Source organism: Panthera tigris, chromosome E2 (genome assembly GCF_018350195.1).
Source record: "Panthera tigris isolate Pti1 chromosome E2, P.tigris_Pti1_mat1.1, whole genome shotgun sequence".
Classification (NCBI taxonomy): Eukaryota; Metazoa; Chordata; class Mammalia; order Carnivora; family Felidae; genus Panthera; species Panthera tigris.
Window position 1 is genome coordinate 6,558,682 of NC_056674.1, and position 24,231 is coordinate 6,582,912.

Below are 24,231 nucleotides of genomic sequence, written 5' to 3' on the forward strand. Positions count from 1 at the left end.
TGTGGTAAGCCCCGTTCTATATAGGGGGAAATAGGCTCAGGGAGCAAAAGTCCCTCCTACAGGTCACACAGCTCACATGGCGTGGGGCAGGGACCGAAACCCAGGACCACCAGCTAGCAGTGATGATGACAGGACAAACAATATTACAACAACACTGCTACATAAACAGTAAACTGTAAACTACAGTAAACTGTAATAATACCACTAGTGTAACAGGTTGAATAGCGGCCCCCAAAAGCTATGCTCCCGTCCTAACCCCAGTAATCATGAACGTGAAAACAGGGACTCTGCAAATGTAATGAAGTCAGCATCTCAAGATGAGATCATCTAATTCAAGGGGGAGCCCTGTGAAACAGAAAATATGTTTACTGGTCCCTGCCCCTGGTTCCTGCACAGAGCTCCTAAAACCCTTGCAACTTCCTGAGTGGTAAAAGCACTAAGAGCATCTTCCATTCTAATATTTGGTTTATGACCCTGATTCCTGACACAGAGCTCCTAAATCCCTTGGAATTTCCTAAGTGACAGGAATGTCTTTTGTTCTAATGAAGCAAATCTGGGTGGGCTCCTGGATGCGTGCTGGTCACCAGGAAGACCAAGCCACAGTCACAGCCGGGAACCCCCCCATTACTGGGAAAGGGGCTGGAAATGGGAGTCGATGATCAATCATGCCTGCATGATGAAGCTTCCATAAAAACCCACAAAGTATAGGGTTTGGGGAGCTTCCAGGTTAGTGAACACATCCACGTACCAGGAGGGTGGTGCATCCCAAATGCAGGGGAACAGAAGCTCCTGTACTCAGGACCCTTCCAGACCTTACCCTGTAGGTAGCTCTTCATGTGGCTGTTCATCTGAATCCTTTAAATCTTTTATCAAATAAGCTGACAAATCTAAGTGTTTCCCTGAGTTCTGTGAGCTGTTCTGGCAAATAATCAAATGCAAGGACAGGGTCGTGGGAACTTCCAATTTGTAGCCAAGTCTGACAGAAGCTGTGGGTGACGTGGGGACCTATTACTCGCAACAGGCATCTGAGGTCCGGGGTCTCGGGGTACCGCGCCCTTAACCTGCGGGATCTGTGCTGACTCCAGTTAGTGTCAGAACTGAAATGCACTGTGGGACACCCAGCTGGTGTCACAGAGAACTGCCTGGCATGAGGAAAACCTCACACGTGGTGTCAGAAGCGCTGAGTGTGGTAGTGCTTTGCTCTACACGGCCAATGACCGTGTCCCAGTGAGACAGAGAAGGAGACATGGAGACACCATGGGGAAAGATCATGTGAAGATGGAGGGTGAGACCGAGGCGATGGGTCCACAAGCTAAGGAGCGTCAAGAATTGCCAGCTGCTGCCCAAAGCCAGGAGGGAGGCATGAACTGAATCTTCAGAGCCTCCGGGAGGAGCCAACGTCGCTGAGGCCTTACTTCAACCTCTGGCATCCAGAACGGTGAGAATCATTTCTGTTGCATTAAGCCACCAAGCGAGTGGTCACTTGTGGCACCCAGGACTCTAACGCATCTGGCTAACACAGGAGCTGTCTCACACGGAGCACCCCCCAGGGAGGTCAGCATCCGACACCCCCTTCCCTCCCGCGGAGACCGGCTCAGAGAGGCGGACACATGCAGACGCGAGCGTTGGGAGAGCAGGGACCTGGCACGCAGGCCCGGAACGGAAAGCCCTCTCGGTCCTCCAGTTCCACAGGGGCTGTGGCAGAATGAAGGGAGGTCACGCGCGTGGGAGTAGAAGGAAACACCCTTGTGAATGAGTAAGCCACTGCCGGGCACCCAGAGGGCATCCTCTTCCTGGAAGGAGAGGCCGAGCAAGAAGGCACGGGGCTCCCTGGGCGGGTTCTTTTCCCAAAGAGGTCTGCCTGCCAGTGACTGCGATCCTACATCGGTCCCCCAGTCCAGGGGTTCAAAAGTCTCTCTGAGATTACAGACACTGGTGGGACTCTGAGGAAATGCTACGGCAGCCTCAGCTCTCGGAAAAATGCACTCACAACTTCTCACACAATGTCACTGGGTTTTTGGGTTTAATCTGGTCCAAACGCTCACCTCTCTGGCAGCAATGAACCTCAAGATTAAGCATCACGAGGCCTCCGTGTTATTTTTAGCCAAAAATTAAAACACATATAGAGACAGGCCAATAAAAACATAAAAGCAAAATATGATAAACACTAACAGTTAATGAATATGGGTGGTAAATATAAACCTCTTCTGTAAATTGCCAGCAAGTGAATATTTTGAGCATCTTGGGCCACACAGTGTCCGTCCCAACTACTCACCTGTGCACTGGCAGTCACGGAACCAGACGATATGCCAACAAATGGGCCAGGCTGTGTTCCCATAAAACTGCACTTGCAAAGCAGGCCGTGGGCTTAATGTGGCCCATGAGTTGTAGTCTGCTGGCCCTGGTACTAGCCTTTAAATGTTCTGTATGTTTGAAGTCTTCCATAATAAAATTTCAGGGGGAGCACTGACTCGGTTGCCAGTTTCTTTCCACCTTGTTGCCTCCAAGTTGGATCTCTGGGTTTTTCTCTTGGCTGGGCTATGGGGAAATGTACAGGGGGGCCAGGGCCACACCACGTGAACGGCAGTCCTGGGCACAAGAAGATGGTAGCAAGGGATGATCATACGCATAATGCCAGCAACAACAGCTGCTAATGTTTACTGATCACTTACTATGCGCTTGGTGGCCTTCAAGTGCTTGATGTGGAGAATTACCATATTTGATCCCTAGAAATGGGTTCTGAGGCAGGTATTGTTATTGGAATCCTTTTAAGGGTAAGGATGCTGATGCACAGAGAAGCTGTCATTTGCCAGAAAGTAGCAGAGCCCAGGCTGGAAGCCAGGAACCCTGACTCTTAATCTCAACATCACTATAGTTAAGGAAAGACGCCTAAGGGGTGGACACATGAGAATCGGGGCATCTCTGCCATGGGAGAGAGCCCCCTTCCCTCCTGCTGTCCCTGGAGATTCTGGTTTTGGTGTCGTTGAGAACATCAGATTACTTTCTTCAGCATAGACAGCACCGTGAACACTCAAAAAAGGCAGCACGGGGTGGTGCTCTGGAGCCACACGGCCTGGGTTCAAGGCTAAGCAGCTTTGCGTTACTAGCTATGGGATCTTGAGCCACTCTGCACCTTTCTGAGCCTCAATTTCCTCACCTGTGAACTGGGGATTACAACATCACCTATCCTCAGGTTACCGTGAGTGCCGAGTGACATATCCCGGGAACACCCTAGGACCAGCTAAGACAATAATGGCAGCTGTGTCCACTTCACCTGCTGTAGCACCTGATTTTGTTCAGGTATCAAGAAGGGCTATGTGGCAGCTGGGTAGGTATCCACTGACGTCTCTCTTCCCTTCTCTTCGAGGGAGATATTTCCGTGGTACATACTGTGTGCCAGGCACCGTCCTAGGCGCTTTCATGTCTTAACTCACTGGATCCTCACAACCACCCCAGGAGGTAAACACAGGATTAGCCACCACATGATAGAGAAAACAAAGGCACAGGGAGGTTCAGTAACCTCACGCAGCTCAAAGGTGGCAGAGCCAGGATGGGAACCCAGCCACCTGGCTCTTCACCAGAACCATCAATTTGTATTTCTGTGTTTTTCCTTTGGGGGTGGGGGTACCCTGAGCAGGTCTAATAACAACCACAATTCCAAAAGAGAGGAAAGCATAGACGACCCTAGAAATATCTGCAACAGCTGAAATGAGACATGAACAGTCATGACTTCCACAGGCTTTGCCGACACTATTTGAGCTCTGCTATCATAACACTACAGTTTGTAATAGAAGGAAAGGTAAACCGGAGTTCTAGGGCAGTGACAAAAAAGGCATTACTTTTCCCATCTGAATTCAGATGGGAATTCTCTGCTGGAATTCTAGACAGGCCCTGGGTTAAGAGCTCCTGCAATGGGCTACACTGCCTCTCGTAACCCCTGGGTTGCAGCTGTGCACACGATCCCCTCAAGACATTTCTGAACCTTGCCTGCATCCAACATGACTAGGAAATTAACGCCCAGCCAGTGAAATCCAAGCGGGAATGGTGTGTGCAACTTCTAGAAGTGTCCTTGAGAGGATCTGGGGTCACACTCTTCTTCCGAACAATGTGTAAGAGCCTGAGACCCTGACACCACGGAGTGCCACACCAGCTTGAACTGCCATCAGACAGGAGTCAGAAATAAACTTCAAGCTCATTTAAACCTCCTTTTGAATTTTCCTATGATTTACAGCCAAACTGAATCCCAATGAACTCGGCACATGACCTAGTTCTGGACAAGGAGCAAGCTGGCCAAGGAGCTTCCAAAAAAGATTTTCTTCCTTGGGAAATAAGGGAGAAGGACAGAACAAAACAAAACAAAACCAAAAACAAACAACCCTCTCTGTCCTGGGTCGGCCCCTGCTTTCAGTGTGGTCCTGGGAGGACTTAATGATAGCAGACACTGCAGCAATCTTGTGACCACACTAGGCAGGTCAAAAAATCAGCATACTCTGACCCAATTCTGTGATATCCTTGAGCTGCTGAACTTGTATAGAAGGGGAAAATGAACCCTTACTTGTAGGGACAACTGTTGGGCTCTCTGTGACATTCCTGATGGAGTAGCTACCGACATCAATGAGAAATAAGAAAAGAAGAAGAAGAAAAAAAGAAATCCTTCCTGTTCCTTGATCATGTCACAGTGCTGGAAGAGTACCCTGTGCACTGTCCCCCAAACTGGTCCCCGGGCTGGGTCTGCCTGTCTCCCCAGCAGCCTTCAGCACACAGCCCAGTACCCAAAGACATGATGGATAAAATCTCCCGTCCTGCCACCGCATCCACCTATAAAAAGCACTACTTGGCTTTTTAAGGCCCACGTTCCCATTCGATCCACAAAGCCTCCCTGACGTGAACATGCACAGTGTGACCCCAGGGAGCTTTCCTGACCCAAGCGTGTATGGGGTGAGCCACACGCAGTACATCTTCCCTTCACAATCAAGAGCGAAACCGAAAGGCCTTACTGTGGCCTCCGAGGCCCAAACACAATCTCGCCCCCGTCTCCCCACCCACTCTCACCGCCCACCACCCCCTTGCCCCCAGAAATCCTGTCACAACGGTTCCCTTGACAATAACCAACAAACCAACTCTCCCCCAGCTCTTTGCACTTGTTGATGTGCTGTTTCCTCAGCCAGAGACACCGTCCCTCCAGACACCCCCAGTATCTGCTGGATCCTCACACATGACCCGCCCAGGGAAGAAAGCAGGCCATCGCTCTCCACATGCGTGAGCTCTCATCGCTCTTGACACAGACTTCTCTGTTCAGTTTGTCCTTCTCCACCCTGTGCTCCAAGCACCTAGGACAACACTTGGCACGGAGTTAGAACAAGAAATATTTGCCAGATTAATGTTTTCTCTCTTTTTTTAATAAAGGAAACACAGATGTTAGTACAAGCAGCAATAACAAGTTTCTTAGAGGAATGCGCTCCAAACCGGAACTGTTTGCAGCAGCTGGTGGCTGGCAATGGGGCGGTGGGGTCTGTGACGTAATGTGTGTGCTTTACCAAGGAGCTGCGGCCTGGGGAAATGCCCAGTGAGTGGCAGAAGTCTCTTCACCTCCTCTAACGCCCTATATATCTTGCCTCCTTGTTCCACAAAGGATCACGTTTCTAAATGAACACAATGTGTGTGGGTGTGAAAAACGAAGCATCCACCTGGCAATCGTTTAGCACTGCTGAAGAGTGGAAATGGCCATCACAACCTCTATTTCTAGATCACGTGAATTTTTTAGTAACAAAGGAGCATGTACTCTGGCTTTCCCCATTAGCTAAGGGCTCCCAGGCCAGTCTGGGCACTCGGAGCTTTGGTTTCCTCACGAGAAGAGTGGGAATCACAACAGTGCCTATGGACTCACAGGATTGCTGGGGTGATCTAATGAGGGAAACCTAGAGACAAAGCCTGGCAGGTACCAAGCACGTAAGTATTACTGTTATTCTTACAATGTCGCTTGTGTATTTGGCTTTTCGTGGGGGAGGTGGGGGAGGAACAACAGTACTCTCGCCCCCCCTCAGAAACTGCAGCACTAGAGTGAGTACCTCCCACCGCAGCTGGCCTGGCATGATGATTATTTATGGACGCGCCTGTCTCCCTGGTTTGGAAAGTGACTGGTCTCTGGGACAAGGGTCAGGACTGTTACCAGTGGTGATTCCTGAACCTTTGACAGGGCTGAGCACGCTAAAAGGCATAAATAGAAACGATTTAATTTACAGAGTACTTACTATATGCCAGGCACACAGCCAGGTACTCTACACATGTTCTCTCTTGCTATTCTGGTAACCCCACAAGAGGTAGACGCCAGCCCTGTGTTCATTCCACAGACGGGCAAGTGGGGTACAGAGAGGGGAACGCAGGCCGCCCCGCGAACCGTGGCAGAACCTGGAATTCGCACCCAGTTCCGCACTACCATCCTACACAACTTCTCTTTCTCTAGTTTAAACTCTCAGACAGCAACCTCATTTCTAAGTTCTGCTTCACCAATCCCCCACGCATTCCACAAAAAGAGGCCAAAGCTTGTAACGCCACGTTCCTAAGACATGGCCACGGGGCGTGCTGCTGCAAGGTCTCAGACAGTGGCTAGTGACTGCCCTGTCTACACGGTACAGCTCGCTAACCCAGCCTGTTTGTCTTCCATCCTCTTTTCTTTTAAACAATCAAGGCCAGAAGCGCTGAGTAGTAACTCATAAATTTCGAATCCAGGATTTCGAATCCTGGTCTGCTTCCACCCATGACACGGTCTCCCTGTGTCACTTCCAGGCGTAGGCTTTGTGTCCAACAGGGGGCTCAGCTGAGTGGTGAGGAGTGAGGCCCTGAAACCCAGTGTCCCTGGCTAACTGCTAGTGTCACTACTTACCAGGTTGCGGGACACCAACTGAGTATCCTTATTTATTAAATGTGAAGATTCACAGCCAAATTTGCAAGCTGATTTAAACAAGGCGATTGTAAAAGACACTTCTGAAGCAAGCGAGGAGATCTGATTATGAACTGAGGTTTAGGGGATACTGAACAATCACTGATGCAGATGATGGCACTGTGATTATTAAAATATCCACTGTTTTAGAGGTGCTATGTGGGAGAAGGTATGTGGGAGAAAATGTCTGAAGCCTGGGACTGATTTTTAAAATACTTATAAACGGGGGTTCCTGGGTGGCTCAGTCAGTTAAGCGTCCGATTTTGGCTCAGGTCATGATCTCAAAGTTCGTGGGTCCGAGACCCGCATCGGGGTCTGTGCTGACAGCTCAGAGCCTGGAGCCTGCTTCAGATTCTGTGTCTCCCTCTCTCTCTGTCCCTCCCCCACTTGCACTCTGTCTCTCAAAAATAAACATTAATAAAAAATGTTTAAAATACTTAAAACAAACAAACGACCCCCCATCCCTGCCAAAACCTAAGGGAGGGAAAGGAACACAGGAAAAAAAGTTGATATTTGATATTTAACCATTGAAAAAACTTTTAATTTTTTTTAATGTTTATTTATTTTTGAGAGAAAGGGTAGACAGAGCGGGAGTGAGGGAAAGGCAGAGAGAGAGAGAGAGGGAGAGGGAAACACAGAAATCCAAACAGGCTCCAGGCTCCGAGCCGCCAGCACAGAGCCCGATGCAGGGCTCAAACCCACGAATTGGGAGATCATGACCTGAGCCGAAGTCGGACACTCAACCGACTGGGTCACCCGGGCACCCCTTCTGAAAAAAACTTTTAAAGGAAAGTAGATAAGATGTTTTTGTGAAGATTCAAGTAACACACACTGAGTACTCAGCAGCATGCCACCGAGCACATGGCAGGAGTTCTAGACCTCAGCACTACTGGACCGTCTCCGTGGTGGGGGTCGTCCTGTGCCGCATAGGACGCTGAGCAGCATCCCCGCACCGGATGCCAGACGCACTCTCCCACCAGTCGCGACAGCCCAAAATATCTCCACATTTGTCTCCTGGGGAAACGAAGTCACCCCAAGTCAAGAACCACTGCTCTAGAGTGACCATGAATAGTTTTTAAAAATGCCCAAAGCACCTCACCTTGACAGACAAAGCCCCCATTATCTCAGCACCACTAAGACTACTACCGGCCAACACTTACCGAACACTTAGAATTCGTCAAGCACTGTTCTAAGCATTTTGCACATGCTATACCACTGAATCCTCACAGCACCCTTATGAGCTCCCAAATGACAAAACCACTCCATTTGATAGATGAGAAGACTGAGAGAGAGAGCCTAACAGAGACCCACCCTCTCAGCCAGGGGACCATGCTGTCGGTATCACCGTGTCCCAAGCACCCGTGGATACTGCAACCCGGCCTCTGCCACTCACGGACTGGGCAGGCCTTACATAAGGGAAGCCATCTTTCTGCACATCACCTTCCCGAGTATAAACAATGAGCTACCACGACCACTGACCGAGGTCGTCACTACCGCATGCCTACTTCTAAGCAGCCACTTAACGTGTCGGGTCTACCGCACCTTCACAACCTCCATGGCAGATGCTGCTTCCTCATCATTATCCCCACTCTCAGGACGAGGAATCCGGGCCCAGTGAGGACAAGGAATCGGTCCAAGGATACACAGGGAGCAAAGTGGCGGAGCTGGGATTCAAAGCTCAGTCATCCTTGACTCCCCCTTCACCACCCACCACATTATATCCTATCCACCGGCAAACCCCAACAGCCCTTCTCTCAACAGACCTGGAATCTAACCTCTTCTCCCTACATACGTGCCGACACCAGTCCTGGGTGCTCTGCGACGGCACCCCAGCAGGTCTATCTGCTCCTGCCCAGCCCCCACTAAACATCCACAAGGATCCTTTAGAATTAAGTCTGACCATGTCATTCCTCCAGCCAAAGCCTTGCAGCATCACCAGAGCCTTTGCTCTGGTCCACAGGCCTTCACTCCATCTCGTTTCAGACTGGTCCTCACCTCTCACCACTTTGCCATTCATTCTGCTTTAGCCACGCCTCCGGCCAGGCCGTTCTCTAAACACAAGGAGCACGCTCCCCCCTCAGGGCCTTTGTACCAACGTACCGACAGCTGGGAGAGTCCTCCCTGCCCCCAATTCATTCAAGTCCTTACTCCTGATCCCTTCCTCAGAGAACCTTCCCTACACACCCTGTCTAAAAAGCAGCCCGGGGCTTGCTCTAGTCCCGGGTCCCTGCCTTATTTTTCTAATAAACAATTACTGCCACAGACATCACATTCTTGATCCGTCTGCCTCCTCTACTAGAACGGAAGTCCCACAAAGGCAGCAGCTTTGCTCTTTTACTCCCCAGTGTATCCTACCCTTTAAAGTTTATTTATTTATTATTTATAGAGACAGGATGGGCATGCATGCACATGCGCACAAGTGGGGGAGGGGCAGAGAGGAGAGAGAAAGAATCTCAAGCAGGCTCCACGCCGTCAGTGCAGAGCCAGATGTGGGACTCCAACTCACGAACTATGAGATCATGACCTGAGCCCAAACCAAGAGCCAGATGCTTAACTGAATGAACCACTCAGGCACCCCTCTCCTAGCATTTAAAACAGTTTGGTGCATAGGAGGTGCTGAACAAGTATCAGCTGAGAAATGAATCAAAACTAGAGGATTGCAAATCCCATGTTTTTTCTAATATCTTAGACTGTCTCATTAAAGGCCAGTTCAAGTAGCTGGCATATGGAAATAGCAAGTTTCTGTCCCTCCCCAAATACTGTCCTCTCCTCAGGTCTTACCCTTCCTTTGGGAGCCTTTCCTGGGTCCTCCACTTTTCAGCTGCATAAATCCGACCATGTTACTTACTGTGCTGTGCTTCAGTTTCCCCATCCGGAAAATACAGGTACACACAGGACCCACTTCAGAGAATGGCTATGAGAATTCAGTAAGCCCGCAAATGTACTGCCTTTTGTAGCCGTTAGCTGAGAGCGATCACCCAACAGACATCAGCTATCATTATTATTTATCCAACCCTTTGTGAGCTCCTGTATCACTGGATATCATAGGCACCGCCACAGGCCTTCCTGGTGATGACTGTGACTTTGGGTTCTGTTCTGAGGCCTGTACTGAGCCTCTGAATCCTGAGAGATGAATCAGAGCCAAGCCCTGTGCTCAGAAAGCCCATACACATGGACACAGATGCAATCTCTGAGATTCTGTCTCTGATTCTTAGGAAAATGTTCAAATTCCTTTCACACCCAGATCTGTATATATCTGTGTGAAAACATTTGGAAAAAACACAAGCGAAAAGTGCAAGTTGCAGAAAAAAATATTTAACGTTTAAAAAAATAAAAAGCCACTTGCTTTCTTTTTCACACTCAAATACAGTGCAGACTCCAAAAGAAATCTAATGCAGATAATAAATGCAAGCCATAAATCTAAGTTTATATCTTCTGGTAACATTAAAAAAATAAGAAGCATGCAAAATTAATCTTAACAGATTTTATTCAACCTGCTATAACAAAATTTTTATCATTTCAACAGGTAATCAAGATAAAAAGCTTCACTCCAGGGGCGCCTGGGTGGCTCAGTCAGTTAAGCAGCCGACTTCGGCTCAGGTCACGATCTCGCGGTCCGTGAGTTTGAGCCCCGCGTCGGGCTCTGGGCTGATGGCTCAGAGCCTGGACCCTGCTTCCGATTCTGTGTCTCCCTCTCTCTCTGCCCCTCCCCCGTTCATGCTCTGTCTCTCTCTGTCTCAAAAATGAATAAAACGTTAAAAAAAAAAAATTAAAAAAAAAAAAAGCTTCACTCCATTCTCCATTGTGTGTCTTTGAAATCTGGTATGCATTTAACTTCCAAGTACATCTCAACTCAAACTAGCCATATTTCACGTGTTCAATAGCCATATATGGAGAGTGGCTACCACACTGAACTGCACACGCCTATGAAGATTTGTAAGGACCTGACAACATGGGTTACTCTGGGGGCGGGGAGGAGAGGATGGGATTTGATACAGAGATGGTTTAAGTCAAAGGTTGGCACTCTCTTTTCTGTAAAGAACTAGGCAGTACATACTTTAGGCGTACAGGGGCCAGACTGTCTCTGTTCTCAATTCTACCCCACTGTTGTGTCACAAAAGCAGCCATGGACAGTATGTAAATGAATGGGTCTATGTTTTCAATAAAACTTTATTAAAAATAAACAGGCAAAGGGCCACCCGTGGCCATTTGCCAATCCCTGTGATGATGAAAGATAGAAGCAGAAAACGTCCACCTTTAGCCCAGAAGGCTGACCTATAGCTTGCCTACTTTCAATAAGGACCAAATATGTACCGGTTACTACATTCTTTAAAGAGGCTCACGACTGCCTGTACATCTCACCCATAGTTAATATCAAGCTAAATGATAATCACTAGAAAAACCTTCTGAAAGTAGTTTTATGAGTAGAAATTCTAAGAAAACATTTATGATCTAATATTCCCTGCAAAATCCCTCACCCTTGAGCACTAAGCATATAATAACCACTGGCTACATACAGCCAAAGTGCAGCTCTTTGTGCCCACAGGTCCTGTCCCTGTGCTACTTAAATAAATTTACTAAGCTGCACCATAAAATATCTCAAGAATTCTTTTCTGACCGTCGATCCAGGAACACCTGGTTTAAGTGATTGCTCAGGACAGCCTTGTGAGTCACGACCCCTTTCACCTTCATCTCCCAACACCAACAGCTCATTCTCTTGGCTCCAGCTACACTGGCCTTCCTGCAGTTCCCAGAACACGTGCTGCACCATTCCTGCCTCAGGACCTTTGCACTTGCTTCTTTTAGCTGAATGCTATTCCCCAGACATCCATGGGGCCTGCTCCCCACTTCACATCTCTGTTCAAATGTCCCCTTCTCAATAAGGCCTTCCCTAGCCATTCTATCTGAACCTGTAACACTCTCCTGTCCTCCCCATCCCTGCTTCATTTTTGTTCAAAGCACTTTTACCATCCTGACAGCATACATTTTACTTAACTGTCTTATTATCTGCTTCCCCACATGGCAACATAAAGCTCCAGGAGGCGGGTAGTTTTTGTTCATCTTGTTCCCTGCTGTGTACCTGTGCCTAGAACAATGCCCTACCCAGAGGAGAGGCCCAATAAATACTAACCGATTCACTACCACAATACGCTGTTGTTTCCTCCCCACATGACACACGTGTTAATAATGTATTCAGCTGTTTCACATCTGCCTCTTGTGTAACAAATGGTGTCACCATTATATCCTCAGCACCATAAGTGATACGTGGCAGGTGTTTACTGAACAAATGAATTTACACAACAGCCCCACGAACCAGATAATGACCTCCATTTGAGAGAAGAGGAAATCAAGGCTTAAGGAGATTAACCAACTTGCCCATGTCTATTAGCAAGAAGTGGAAGAGCCAGGAGTACAACAGCAACCGGTCTGACTCCAGAGCCAGAAAGCTCTACCTCGAGATCACTCAGAGGCTGGGCCCAGCGCAATCCGCTCAATTTTATAAACAGACAAATTCTGGCCCCTATAAAGGGAGGACGGGACCTCTTCAATTACTTCTCACTCCAATAATTGTAGCCAACGTTTATTAGGCCCTCATAACAACTAAGCACCGTTCTATTTTACTTGCGGTATTAACTCCTTCAGTCCATCACAAGCACTCAGTGAGGCCTGAACTATCATTAGCCCACGTTTCGGGGAAAGCGGGCCCAGAGCCGTGAAGTAATGTGCACAAGGTCACACGACGGGTGGGAGGTGGAGCTGGGATGGGCAAACCGTGGAGTCCTTAGGCTTCTCAACCCTTGGCCAGCCCGGCTCAGCCGGGCTGCCATCCCACTCACCAGAACTGTGTTAGCCTGTTTAGTAAACTGCCCACCCGCAGTTCGGCAGGATCCCAAAAGCGGGGGGAAAGAATTTCTACCTCGAAATCCGCTCTTAAATTTAGCTAGTTGCCCCCTTGGGAGTGGGGTTTTCGCCGCCCCTCCCCTCCGGGAATCTACACCAAAACTGAAGAGGGAGGGAGAGCAGGAACTGGAAAGACAGCCGTCATCTCTCAGTCCCCATTTAGAGAGTTAGCCGCCGGCTCTCACAGGAAGGGGAAAACCTACCCGGGTCCCGACCCACCAGGCGCCCCTCCCCCACTCGGAGCAAGTCGCACACCCTCCCCATCCCAAAGGGCCACTCAGGGGCTGCGGCCAATCACCGAGGCTTTCCCTCCGCCCCACCCAGTGGCCCGACCCCCTCCCCGGTCAAGGCTTCCCAGGACCCCGGCAGCCGCATGCACCAGACAGGGCAGGCCTGGGACCCTCCAGGGTGGCCTGCCTCCCGCCCTCCGGTGGGCCGACACCCAATCCCCGGCGCCGTCTCATCCAGTCCTGGGACCCGAAGACGTGAGAGCTGGACGCTGATTGGCCGCGGCCCCCTTCCGCCGCTCCCGGAGAACACTGAGCTTTCTCCGCGAGGGCCGTCCGTGCCCCCATTACCCCTTCCCGGCTTCCCCAAGTTCCCCGTGGCCTCCGGACCTGAACATCCTCGTTGCGGAGCTCGTCTATCAGCACCGCGATGGGGTAAAGCGAGTCGTCGCCGTCCGCCGCCGCCATCTTGGCTCCGTCCCGTTCCTGTCAGACCGCGGCCAGCGCCGTGCGGAACCCGGTGCAGGGAGGGGCAGGGATGGAAAGAGGACGAAAGACGAGCGTGGGGGCGCCCGAGCCACTTTACAGGGGCTGCCCCACGGTCATTGGCCGCGCTACGCCTGGCCAAGTCTGCATTTCGTTGGTCCGGACAAGTGAAGCCCCGCCCACTGCCCATTTGCCATTGGTCGAGGGGACGAGCTGAGGCTGCCTAAGCATAGCTGAGAAGGGAAGGAAACGGAAGTGCGTGGTATCTTAGCGACCAAGATTGTGCCCGCCTACGTTGCCGCTAACAACGGGCCAGACGAGCGGCTGTTTTAGCCAATGAAGGGCGGAATCGAAGGAGGCAAAACCTGCCTTCTGGCGAGCCTGCACAAAGCTTCTGCGCCGGCGTCGCTAGGATTGCATGACGTCATGTGGGGAGCGAGACAGTTCGGGTTTTGGCTTGTGAGCTGGTGGCTCTAATGGCTGATGGATCTATCCCCAGCAACTTTGTGAAGGAGGAGTAGGGGTTGAGACTTTGGTTTTATGCTTTATTTTGCGGAGGCCCACACAAGGGCGGCGACTTGCCTTACTTTCTGCCTGAAGCTCAAGCCCCGTGTGGTTCTGGTTCCAAAGCAGTGCTTAGGCACATCCATTCCCCGTTTTGCACTTCAGCAGTCCTGGAAAATTAGAGCCCTCTCCGTACATCGTGCTTTTTCACGTGAAACAGCATTTGTCCAAACCATCTCTTCTACTGGGAGAGCAGTTCCTATTTAATACTCAGATCTCTGCATAAATGTCTCCCCTTCCCTGCCTCTCTTCAGGCTTGGTCCTCCAGTCCCCGGAACCACATACCACCACCACCCACCCTAAACCCACGTATCTCTCAGTCTCTCATCTGTCTCTGTCCCAGAATTCCTATCCCTGGGCTGGCACTGTGACTATGCGCTGGAGTCTTACCTCTCACAGAGTGGGAGCAGTGTTGGGTCTTACTAATTAATCTCTATTCCAAGCTTTACTCAACACAGCCCCCCACCACATTTTAAGAGCACCTTAACACAGGGAGTTGGGGAATGGGGAAGAGAAGACCTGGGATGCTTTTCCCCCCTTCACTGCCCCCTTGAAAGCCAGAGCTGAGCTAGGACTCCTGGACACGTCTGAATGGCCCAAGCTTCTTTTCCAAACACGCCTACCCACTCCAGTTAGACAACTGTTCCTCATACACGGAGACGGTGGTAGCATTACATATTTCAATCCTTGCCCTGCATGTGCCCAGGATCTCCCCACCACTACAACAGCTCACTGAGACTATGGGTCTTCATAGGTAAGAGTGCACTTTAAATATCATAAAATTTTCTTTCTCAAATATACCTCACTAAGGCTGGGGTGGGGAGGTCACAGGCGTGCCATGTACAGACAACTCCCTGAGTCAGAAACAGTCTCAAACAGCAACTTGATTCTGGGCAGACTCTGTAAAGAACAGGCCTCACCATGGACATCTGAATGAGTGACCCAGACAAGTATTTGAGCGATGCAATTGGTTTCCACAGTTCACAGCCCAAGAAAGGCAGGGCGGTCCTTAATCTGGCATCCATAGTTTTCCAAGTCGCACACTCGACAGCTAGACCCTTGGCAGCAGCCCAGGAATCTGACATGTGACCAATGAAGGAAACCACTGCCTCTGATTTCAGATTTGCAGAGCCGGCACTGAGACTAACCCATTCCAGTGGCCCAGGGGACACCATTAGGGTTCAGACTACCTAAACCATCAGCGAACAAAGGCATGCTTTTAGGGGACCCTCAGAGGATTGAGGGTTCCTAGTGCCAGTGGCTTTCACCAAAGCATGGAGCTAAAAATGTCTTCTCAAGGGGCAGGTACCACTTTTTCTGGTCAAGCTGACATGTTGCTAGAAAGAGTTTGCCTTCATTCTTGAATATGCACTTTCCGTGGGACATGGGAGTTTTGGGGCCCTTTCTATCCTGTTACAAGTGAGTCCGTGTTGACTCAGTCCAAAATTGGAATATCAAGGCACACAGTCGAAATGCATCTAAGGATCAGTTTTGAGGAGAGCTCACTAATAAGCTAACCAGTCTTTTAAAAACTATTTAATTTAGTTTTTAAGCACTGCTACTTTAAAAGAGCACACCTGTGAGTGTGTCACAGAAGCCTCAAATTCACACCCCCTAGGGAGCTTCTAGGTAGAGGCTGACTCCCTTTGCCAAAGGCTCCAAATGACAGACTCTCACTCGCAGAGACGTGTGCCGTCTCCCATACACCATTAAGGTCCAGTAAGGGCTGGACCTCCTTTTAGGTGATGGGAAGGCAAAGAAACAAGGGTTTTTCCCTCACTGCTGGAGGGATTGAGCACTGTAAACGTGCCCATAGAGTTCTAACGTATTTTCATTGGAATACAGGACTCTGAACTTGAGCAGGTGGTATCAGCCACCCCTACTGGCAGATAGGTGACAGCACGTGAGACAGGGTGATTGAGACTGAGGCCTCTAACTTGCAAACAGACAGTATATCATGTGTATCATGAAAACCTGGTACATCAGAGGTTGACCTAAATCCTTAGCCCTTATACACACACTGGGGGCAAATGAAAGGCTGTGTGTCCCAGTAACACTTCTCTACCTGCACCTCACCCTGACTGGGATAATCCCCTCAGGAATTTCTGGGATGGGGAAGCACAAGCCTATAACACAATTCCTGTCACATTCTAACAGTAGAAACAACAACTGGTTGTTGAACTTGTTCCAAAGGGTCCTGCTATGGTCTGTTTGTGTCTCCTCAAAATTCATATATTGAAACCTAACCCCAAAGGTGATGGCATTTGGAGGTGGAGCCTTTGAAGACATGATTGGGAGGCTCTGCCCTCATGAATGGGATGGGTGCCCTTTACAAGGAGACCTGAGAGCTCCCTCATCCCTTCCACCCTGTGAATATAAGATACAAGAAGACTGCAACCCAGAGGAAGGCCCGTGCCAACCACACTGGCAGCCTGATTTCAGATTTTCAGCCTCCAAAACTGTGAGATATGAATTCATTTATAAGGTTCCCAGCCTGTGGAATTTTCTTACAGCAGTCCACACAGATTGAGAGAGGCCCAAACTACCTCATCAACATAGCTTTCCTCTGCTACTATGACAACACACTAAGGCTGGTGGTTGTATGGCTCAATAGCTACCCTATCCTCATTGCTAAGACTGTCAAGAAATGTAAAGGGTGTAAGATTTTACCCCATTTACAAACCAGTAAGTTAGCCTGCCAGCTGCATGGATGCTGGTAGAAGACACGAGATGCCAGGGACTGAGACAAAGGCAGTATTATGCATGCACAACAGGCAGCAAGAGCTTTGTGTTCACATCTCTTCCCTTTGCTTCCACAGGTCTCACGGGGGCCATGCAAAGAAGTCCAGGTGGATGCTGCACACACAGTAGATTCATGTCACAGCTGGAGAAAATTAAGTTCAGAAAACCCAATTTTTTCAGTTGAATTAGAAATGCATCTGCCCAACATTTGCCTCTGAGGAAGGCATTATCTCTAGTGCATTGGCCAGGTAGTTAATCTGCCCTTTCCCCAAGAAAGACAGTATTGCCATCCTCAGAGGCTGTTACACAAAAATGTTTGCAAGCCATTCCAGGACAGTAGCTGAAACAAGATATGAAAAAAAAAAAAAAAAAAGAGAGAGGATCATGCAGAATCGTTTCCCTGTAGGGTGCACCTTTCCCTTAAAAATTTGGTTATGATTGATTGAGTAAAAAGATCCATTGAAGATTTTTGATACCAAGACTGCCCTTGGTTGTGTGGTGCTGTGGCACTGTGAAAGACTGAAGGAGCAGGAAGAGACCCAGATTTACCAGGACATTCACAGGAAAGATGGATCCAAAGGAGCAGTGATGTCAACCTGCATGAGCAAGGAGAGATGAAAGCAAATGAAAAGAAGGAACAATATCACATATTCTCAGTGAACTGGAACTTGTTATCTTCTCAGAAGAAAATAGAATACATTACCCAAACATACAGCAAAACAATTCTGGATGGATTGCCAATCTAAATTTTAAAGTGATATATGGGTTTTAAAAAAGGAGAATAACTGTAGTCTTAGAATAGGAAAGAATTTATTGAACAGAACAGTAAACATTATCTATAAAAGAGAAAATAGTTACATTAACATTAAGACTTTCTCCTTATCAAAACACAACACACACAGGAAAGACCAAGAGACACAGAGACAGTGTGAGAAAAGAGACCAGCAAAGGAAACTTATCCAGCAGATAAAAGGAATTACTACAAATCAATAAGAAAAAATAAACAAACCAAAAAAAACAAACAACCAAAAAAACCACAATAAAAATGGACAAAATAAACTAACACATACTTGAAAAAGAGGATGCCCAATGTCTAATAAATATGTGAAAGGATGCTCAACTTCCATAGTAATCAAGGACATTAAAAGAAAATCACTACTTGGTACCATCAGACACTAACCAGAAGTCAAAGAGAAATATGAAAAAATATCGAAACTGTTGACAAGGATGTGCACAAACCAAAAATCTCCTACACTGTTGGTGGGTGTGAAACTCTGTACATTTTCCAAACCCATTAGGCACTATCTCCTAAAGCTACAGAACTGTCAACCTGTCACCCACCAATTCCACTGTTACTTATATAGCCAACAGAAATATGTATATGTGCCAACAAAGCATGGTCTACATTTAGATACCAGTGGTATTCCTAATAGTCACAAACTGAAAACCACTCATATGCTAATTAATGGTGGAATGATTAGGTAAATTGTTTTATATGCACACAATGGAACCCTGCATGGAATGCCAATAAATGATTAATAACAGCATGCAGCAATAAATTCATAAACAACAGAAGGAATGACAAAAGCAAATACAAAAGAGTTAATGCTCTATTACCTTCTTTATATAAGATGCAAGACAGGCTAAAGTAACCTATGTTGTGCCATGCATGTCAGAGTAGTGATGGCCCAGAGGAATAGTGACTGGTAAGGAGCAAAAGTCTGACAATATTCTATTCATTGATCTAGGTACTGAGTACAGAATGTGTTCACTTTGTGAACTTTTCTTGAGCAATGCACTTATCACCAGTGCATGTGTCTTTAAATTTTTCAAATACATATCAGCCTCAAAAAGATGGGATATGGTAAATAGATTAGAGCTGTCCATATATTATAAAGGTGGGGTTTAAGAATATTAAATAAAATGACACTGTGATTAGCTTTTAAACGTAAGCTGAAATTTCTAGGTAAAACAGAAATGATGAGTATACAACTTCAAAGAAAGAAGTTCAATTATAATGTAGAATTATAAATGAAAATTATATTTTGCAATCCATAGAAAAGTAGTTAACATAGATTAAATAATAAGCCCCATTGCATTCAAATGTATCAATTATTATATTACAGTTAAATGCATTAATTATACCTTTAAAAATGAAGCGATTTTTACTACATTCATTGGATGTTTTCATAAGAGGTATGGCAAAGAAACTGAATTAAAGTATAAAAATTAAAAATACAGTTTATGGAATTTTACAATCAAACAACTAGCATGGAAATATACACATACTATCACATACATTTTGAGTTTTGTCATAATTGTAACTAGTACTATTTAAAATTCTTTTTAAAAAAAATTTTTTTTACATTTATTTATTTTCGAGAGACTGAGACAGAGCACAAGCAGGGTAGGGGCAGAGAGAGAAGGAGACACAGAATCCAAAGCAGGCTCCAGGCTCCGAGCAAGTGCGCAGCACAGAGCCTGACGTGGGGCTTGAACCCACGAACTGTGAGATCATGACCTGAGTCAAAGTTGGTCACTTAACTGACTGAGCCACCCAGGCACCCCTAAAATTGTTCTTAATGTACAATTTTCCAATATGTTAATTGATAGATAACAAACATAATTAACTCTACATTTATATGTATAAACACACACAGATCACACACAGATATAGATCCCTACACACAATAATTGAAGGTAGGCATGTATTTATATATTTTTCTTCGTGTTTTGTGATCTAAAAATGTAGTTAATATTTATGTGCCTCATGTGAGCTACAAATATGGATTCCATTTGTGGTACAAGGTTCTATCTTTAATCCGTAAAAATGGATATATCCATTGGGTCAAAAATTTTTTTCAAATTATTAAATTCTCAATAGTTTACATCAGCTTCAGAATGTAAATACAGAGATAGCTATATAAAAATCTCTCCTAAAATCGAAGAGAATTGAAAATCAAGGAGTCACAAAATCCACATAAACAGAATGGATTCATGTCTCTGCCCTACAGATGGCACTCCGTTCAGGGCTCCAAATTGAGTGGAAGTCTCCAACATTAACTAATATCTTCACTTCAAAGACTCAAGTGTGCACCTCCAAACCTCTTTCTTCCCAACATGCCCAAATCATCTTCACAAAGGAGGGAAAAATCTTTCTTCTCCAGGTACCAATTCCATGGAATTCTTGGCTTATAAAAATGTCACAATCACTTGATATTGGTTAAGAACCAGCTAAAATGTAATTCTATGCTGTCCACTACCCTCTCCAGTCCAACCTGTCCATTTCTCCCTGAAAATGTTCCCACAAGCTTATCTCCCATGCTCCCAAACATCACACTTCACATGACTGACTCCCGCCTCTCTGGTATGACATTACACAATTATACCTGGCTCCCCAAAGCTTTCTTTGCTGACTTTATTTTCCCTCCAGCACTGTTCTCTTCAGTGTAACTGATGACCTGCCACATGTTGACCCATTTCCAGGCTCTTTTTCTTATAATCCCATGCCTACTTCACTTTTGGAAAATTTACTATGACAAATTTAAGTTACATGCTCAAAGTTTTCTCCATAATATCTGGATTTTTTCAAGACCTGGTGTTTATATACACATAAATTCTGAACTCCTCCAGAATGGCAGACATTAGTAAAACGTCAATCACACGAGTATTTACAAGATAATTATATAATATTACAGTTATTATAATTTTTTGTTAACATTGAAGAAAATGCTCAGTATGTTTTGTTTACCATTCTTGGGTTAGCCTCTTATAATTGTACTGGAGACTCTGAGGGGGATGAGTAAATTACCAAACAAACATTATGGAAATACATTCGATTTACAGATTTCTCATAAGACGAGGGGATTTTATATTTTTTTTCCCATTTTTCCTTTTTATTTAGCAGCACATACTGAGAACAAAGAATGCTTCCACTTATGTTTAGGTTTTGAGGAATCACAATGAAGAGAAGACAGGAAACATTAGTAAGAAGATCATTCTTATTGCCAGATCCCTGGTGGCCATGCTGTCAGTCCTAAGTGACTGATACTTGTCTTCTGGGCTAGAGAATCCTAGGTGGGAATAGGAGGCAGGGGCCACATGAATCATGTCAGCTGAAATCCGATATTCTCCACTTCCCAACACTTCCTACTTTCAAATAATTACTTAAAGTTCTTCAGTCATTTAGGGCCTTCCAAGAGTTGCATGAACAACCGTTATACAACATTTGCTACATGTGAATCAGTGTTATAACAACCACCCATGTACTAAGTTAATATTTCTTATAAATACATGAGGCAGGCACTATTACATTCCTTATAAAGATGAGGACTACATAAGCACAGAGAGGTTAACTGCTTTGTCTGAATTCATTCACAAATAAGGGATAGAGTGGGGACTGGAACATGGCTGGGTGGGGAACAAAATTAGTGCATTTAATCCATAATATAAGAAAATGCTAGTAAGCTGTGTTCTTTATTTTTTCTGTATTTTTAAAATATTTTATTTATTTATTTAGAGAGAGGGAGAGCAAGTGGAGGAGGGGCAGAAGTGAGAGGGACAGAGAAAATCCCAACTCAGAGCCCAACGTGGGGCTCGATCTCAGGAACGCTGAGCTCATGACCTGAGCTGAAATCAAGAGTCGGACACTTAACCAACTGAGCTACATAAGTGTTCCAGGTGTGTTCTTTAAATAAACGAAGATCTAAATTTAGATTTGTATTTATACCTTATCATTTCAATTTAGATTAGTGCTATTTAATTTGAATTTTTATTAATAACAAGTTTCTAGTTATTTATGAAGACTTTTTCTTATAGGCAAATACAAACTGTGAATAATACCCTAGAGACCTCAGTAAACTGTAGATGCACTGAGGCAGGACTACAAAGCTGCAGGTTCCTGCCCCGTGACAACCTGAATTTAATGACCTGCCGCATGCTGACCCATGTTCCATTAAGATGACAACAGAAAGAATCATTTGCTTTCATTCCACGAACAAAAGTGCAATACCACAAGACACAGGAACTCTGTAAGTAGGGTGTCACATACACACACACACACACACACACACACACACACATATGTACATAATATCACTTTTATTAATACTTGAGTTAAATAAAATTAGTACCAATAAAGCAAGATTTGTGAAAGATATTGCAATATAAGAAATATGCAAAGTGGAATGTTAATGCAAGAACTTTGTATATTGTATAAGTGATATAACTTTTTGGATTGCTATTATAATATTTAAAAGCATCAGAAACATCACAAGATACATTTGAGCCTAAAAATCTCGCCCTGAAACCAAAGTTACATTTTATTTAAAAGCTGTTTCCTTGACATTACTGGGAAAAGTCTCTCCATAATCAAGACACAATTATTTAATCTATTCAGTGCGTCATAGAGGCGGAGTTACAGAAAACATTTCTAGTCCAGCAACAGCGATCAGACACATTTTTCTGTACACAATCAAATGATTACTATACATTCATCTGACTATTTAGTTGAATGCACCTTAGAAACCTGACTATTATGTCTATGGTTCCTGCAAAGTAGGCTGAACAGGGAGTCCACAAATACAGCCCTCAAACACATTAAAAATCAGATTACATGACCACTTGGGTGAAACCACATAATCCTGTCAGTGAGGATTACACTATGAGCCTTAGGAGCCATCAGGGATGGGTGTAGGTGTAGGACCCCATCTCTTTATACCAACTCAGCTCCTGGTTCAGGAGGTATTCCACCTTCCCGTGTGGCTTTAGCACTGAGCCAGATTCTGTGTTGACAGTCAGAGAAGTGAGTACGTGTGCAAGATGGGCAGCTGGGCCCTGAGATGTGTGTTTATGACTGTGTGACACCCGCCTCCCCTCACAACGGCAATTAGCATTTCACCTGAAGCAGCACTAGCAGTGATAGGCTTGGGTCCTCAGAATATTTTTGCAAACATTCTTCCCACTTGCCAATTACTAAGAACAACTACAAGTTTCTAGCTAGCATCTCTAGAGACCACTAGTGTGTGGGAAAGGATGCAAAACCTGAGGGAGAGAAGCAGTCTGGGCAGGAGGGCACCATGGGCCCAGGACAGAGAGCGCTGGAGAGGAGAGTGGGCGTGTGAGACACAGAGTCCAGGACAAGGGGCCAGGGTGACAGGGTTGAGAGAGAGAAGTAAAGGTTTTCAAGTTATAAACAAATGACCTCTCAGGGAGAAGAAAGGACACAGCATCTTACCTGGAAGCCAATATTTGCCTCAGAAAGACTTTTTCCTCCTTTGCTCTTCAGTTCTCCAGGCCTCTTTCTCATCATCTGGAAAAAACGTAGTTTGCAAATATGCCTTTTTTTATGGCATCAAAATACGCCTTTTTTTTAAATCTTGAGTTTATTTATTTATTGAATTTTCAAGTTAGTTAACATACAGTGTAGTCTTTTCTTCAGGAGTAGAATCCACTGATTCATTACTTATATGTAACACCCAGTGCTCATCCCAACAAGTGCCCTCGTTAATGCTCATGATCCATTTTCCCCACCCACCAATCCTCAGTTTATTCTCCGTATTTAAGAGTCTCTTATGGTTTGCCTCCCTGTTTTTATCTTATTTTATCCCTATGATCATCCTTATCCCTTATCCCTCTGATCATCTGTTAACTTTCTCCAATTCCACATGAGTGAAATCATATGATATTAGTGTTTCTCTGACTTATTTTGCTTAGCATAACACCTCTAGTTCCATCCACATGGTCGCAAATGGCAAGATTTCATTCTTTTACATCGTCAAGTATTCCACCTATACTATATGCCACATATCCTTAATCCATTCATCAGTTGATGGACATTTTGACTCTTTCCATACTTTGGCTATTGTTGATAGCGCTGTTACACACATTGGGAGCATGTGCCCCTTCAAATCAGCACTCCTGTATCCTTTGGATAAATTCCTAGTAGTGCTATTGCTGGGTTGTAGGGTAATTCTATTTTTAATTTTTTGAGGAACCTCCACATTGTTTTCTAGACTGGCTACACCAACATGCATTCCCACCAACAGTGCAGAGGGTTCCCCTTTCTCCACATCCTCGCCAACATCTGTTCTTTCCCGAGTTGTTAATGTCAGCCACTTCGACTGGTGTGAGGTGGTATCTCAGTGTGGTTTTGATTTGTATTTCCCTGACAATGAGTGATGTTGAGCATCGTTTCATGTGTCTGTTTGCCATCTGGATGTCTTCTTTAGAAAAGGGTCTATTCATGTCTTCTGCCCATTTCTTCACTGGATTATTTGTTTTTCAGGTGTTGAGTTTGGCAAATTCTTTATAGATTTTGATACTAACCCTTTATCCAATATGTCATTTGCAAATATCTTCTCCCATTCCATT

At 45.9% G+C, this 24,231-nt stretch overlaps 1 protein-coding gene and 1 long non-coding RNA gene across 2 annotated transcripts in view; both read right to left on the minus strand.

The window, feature by feature from the left end:
- Nucleotides 1-13,671, minus strand: part of PPP2R1A (protein phosphatase 2 scaffold subunit Aalpha) — a 37,483-nt gene extending 23,812 nt beyond the window's left edge. The window contains exon 1 of the mRNA XM_007074232.3: nucleotides 13,459-13,671. Coding sequence (XP_007074294.1) covers nucleotides 13,459-13,536 — 78 coding nt within the window. The 5' untranslated portion in view covers nucleotides 13,537-13,671. The remainder of the gene's footprint in view (nucleotides 1-13,458) is intronic.
- Nucleotides 13,672-15,682: 2,011 nt separating this feature from the next.
- LOC122234331 lies at nucleotides 15,683-23,163 on the minus strand. Its single transcript, XR_006212099.1, has 3 exons — nucleotides 23,096-23,163; nucleotides 17,410-17,456; nucleotides 15,683-17,002 (listed from the first exon to the last, which is right to left on the minus strand). It is a non-coding gene; the product is annotated as an uncharacterized LOC122234331 (long non-coding RNA).
- Nucleotides 23,164-24,231: the final 1,068 nt, after the last annotated feature.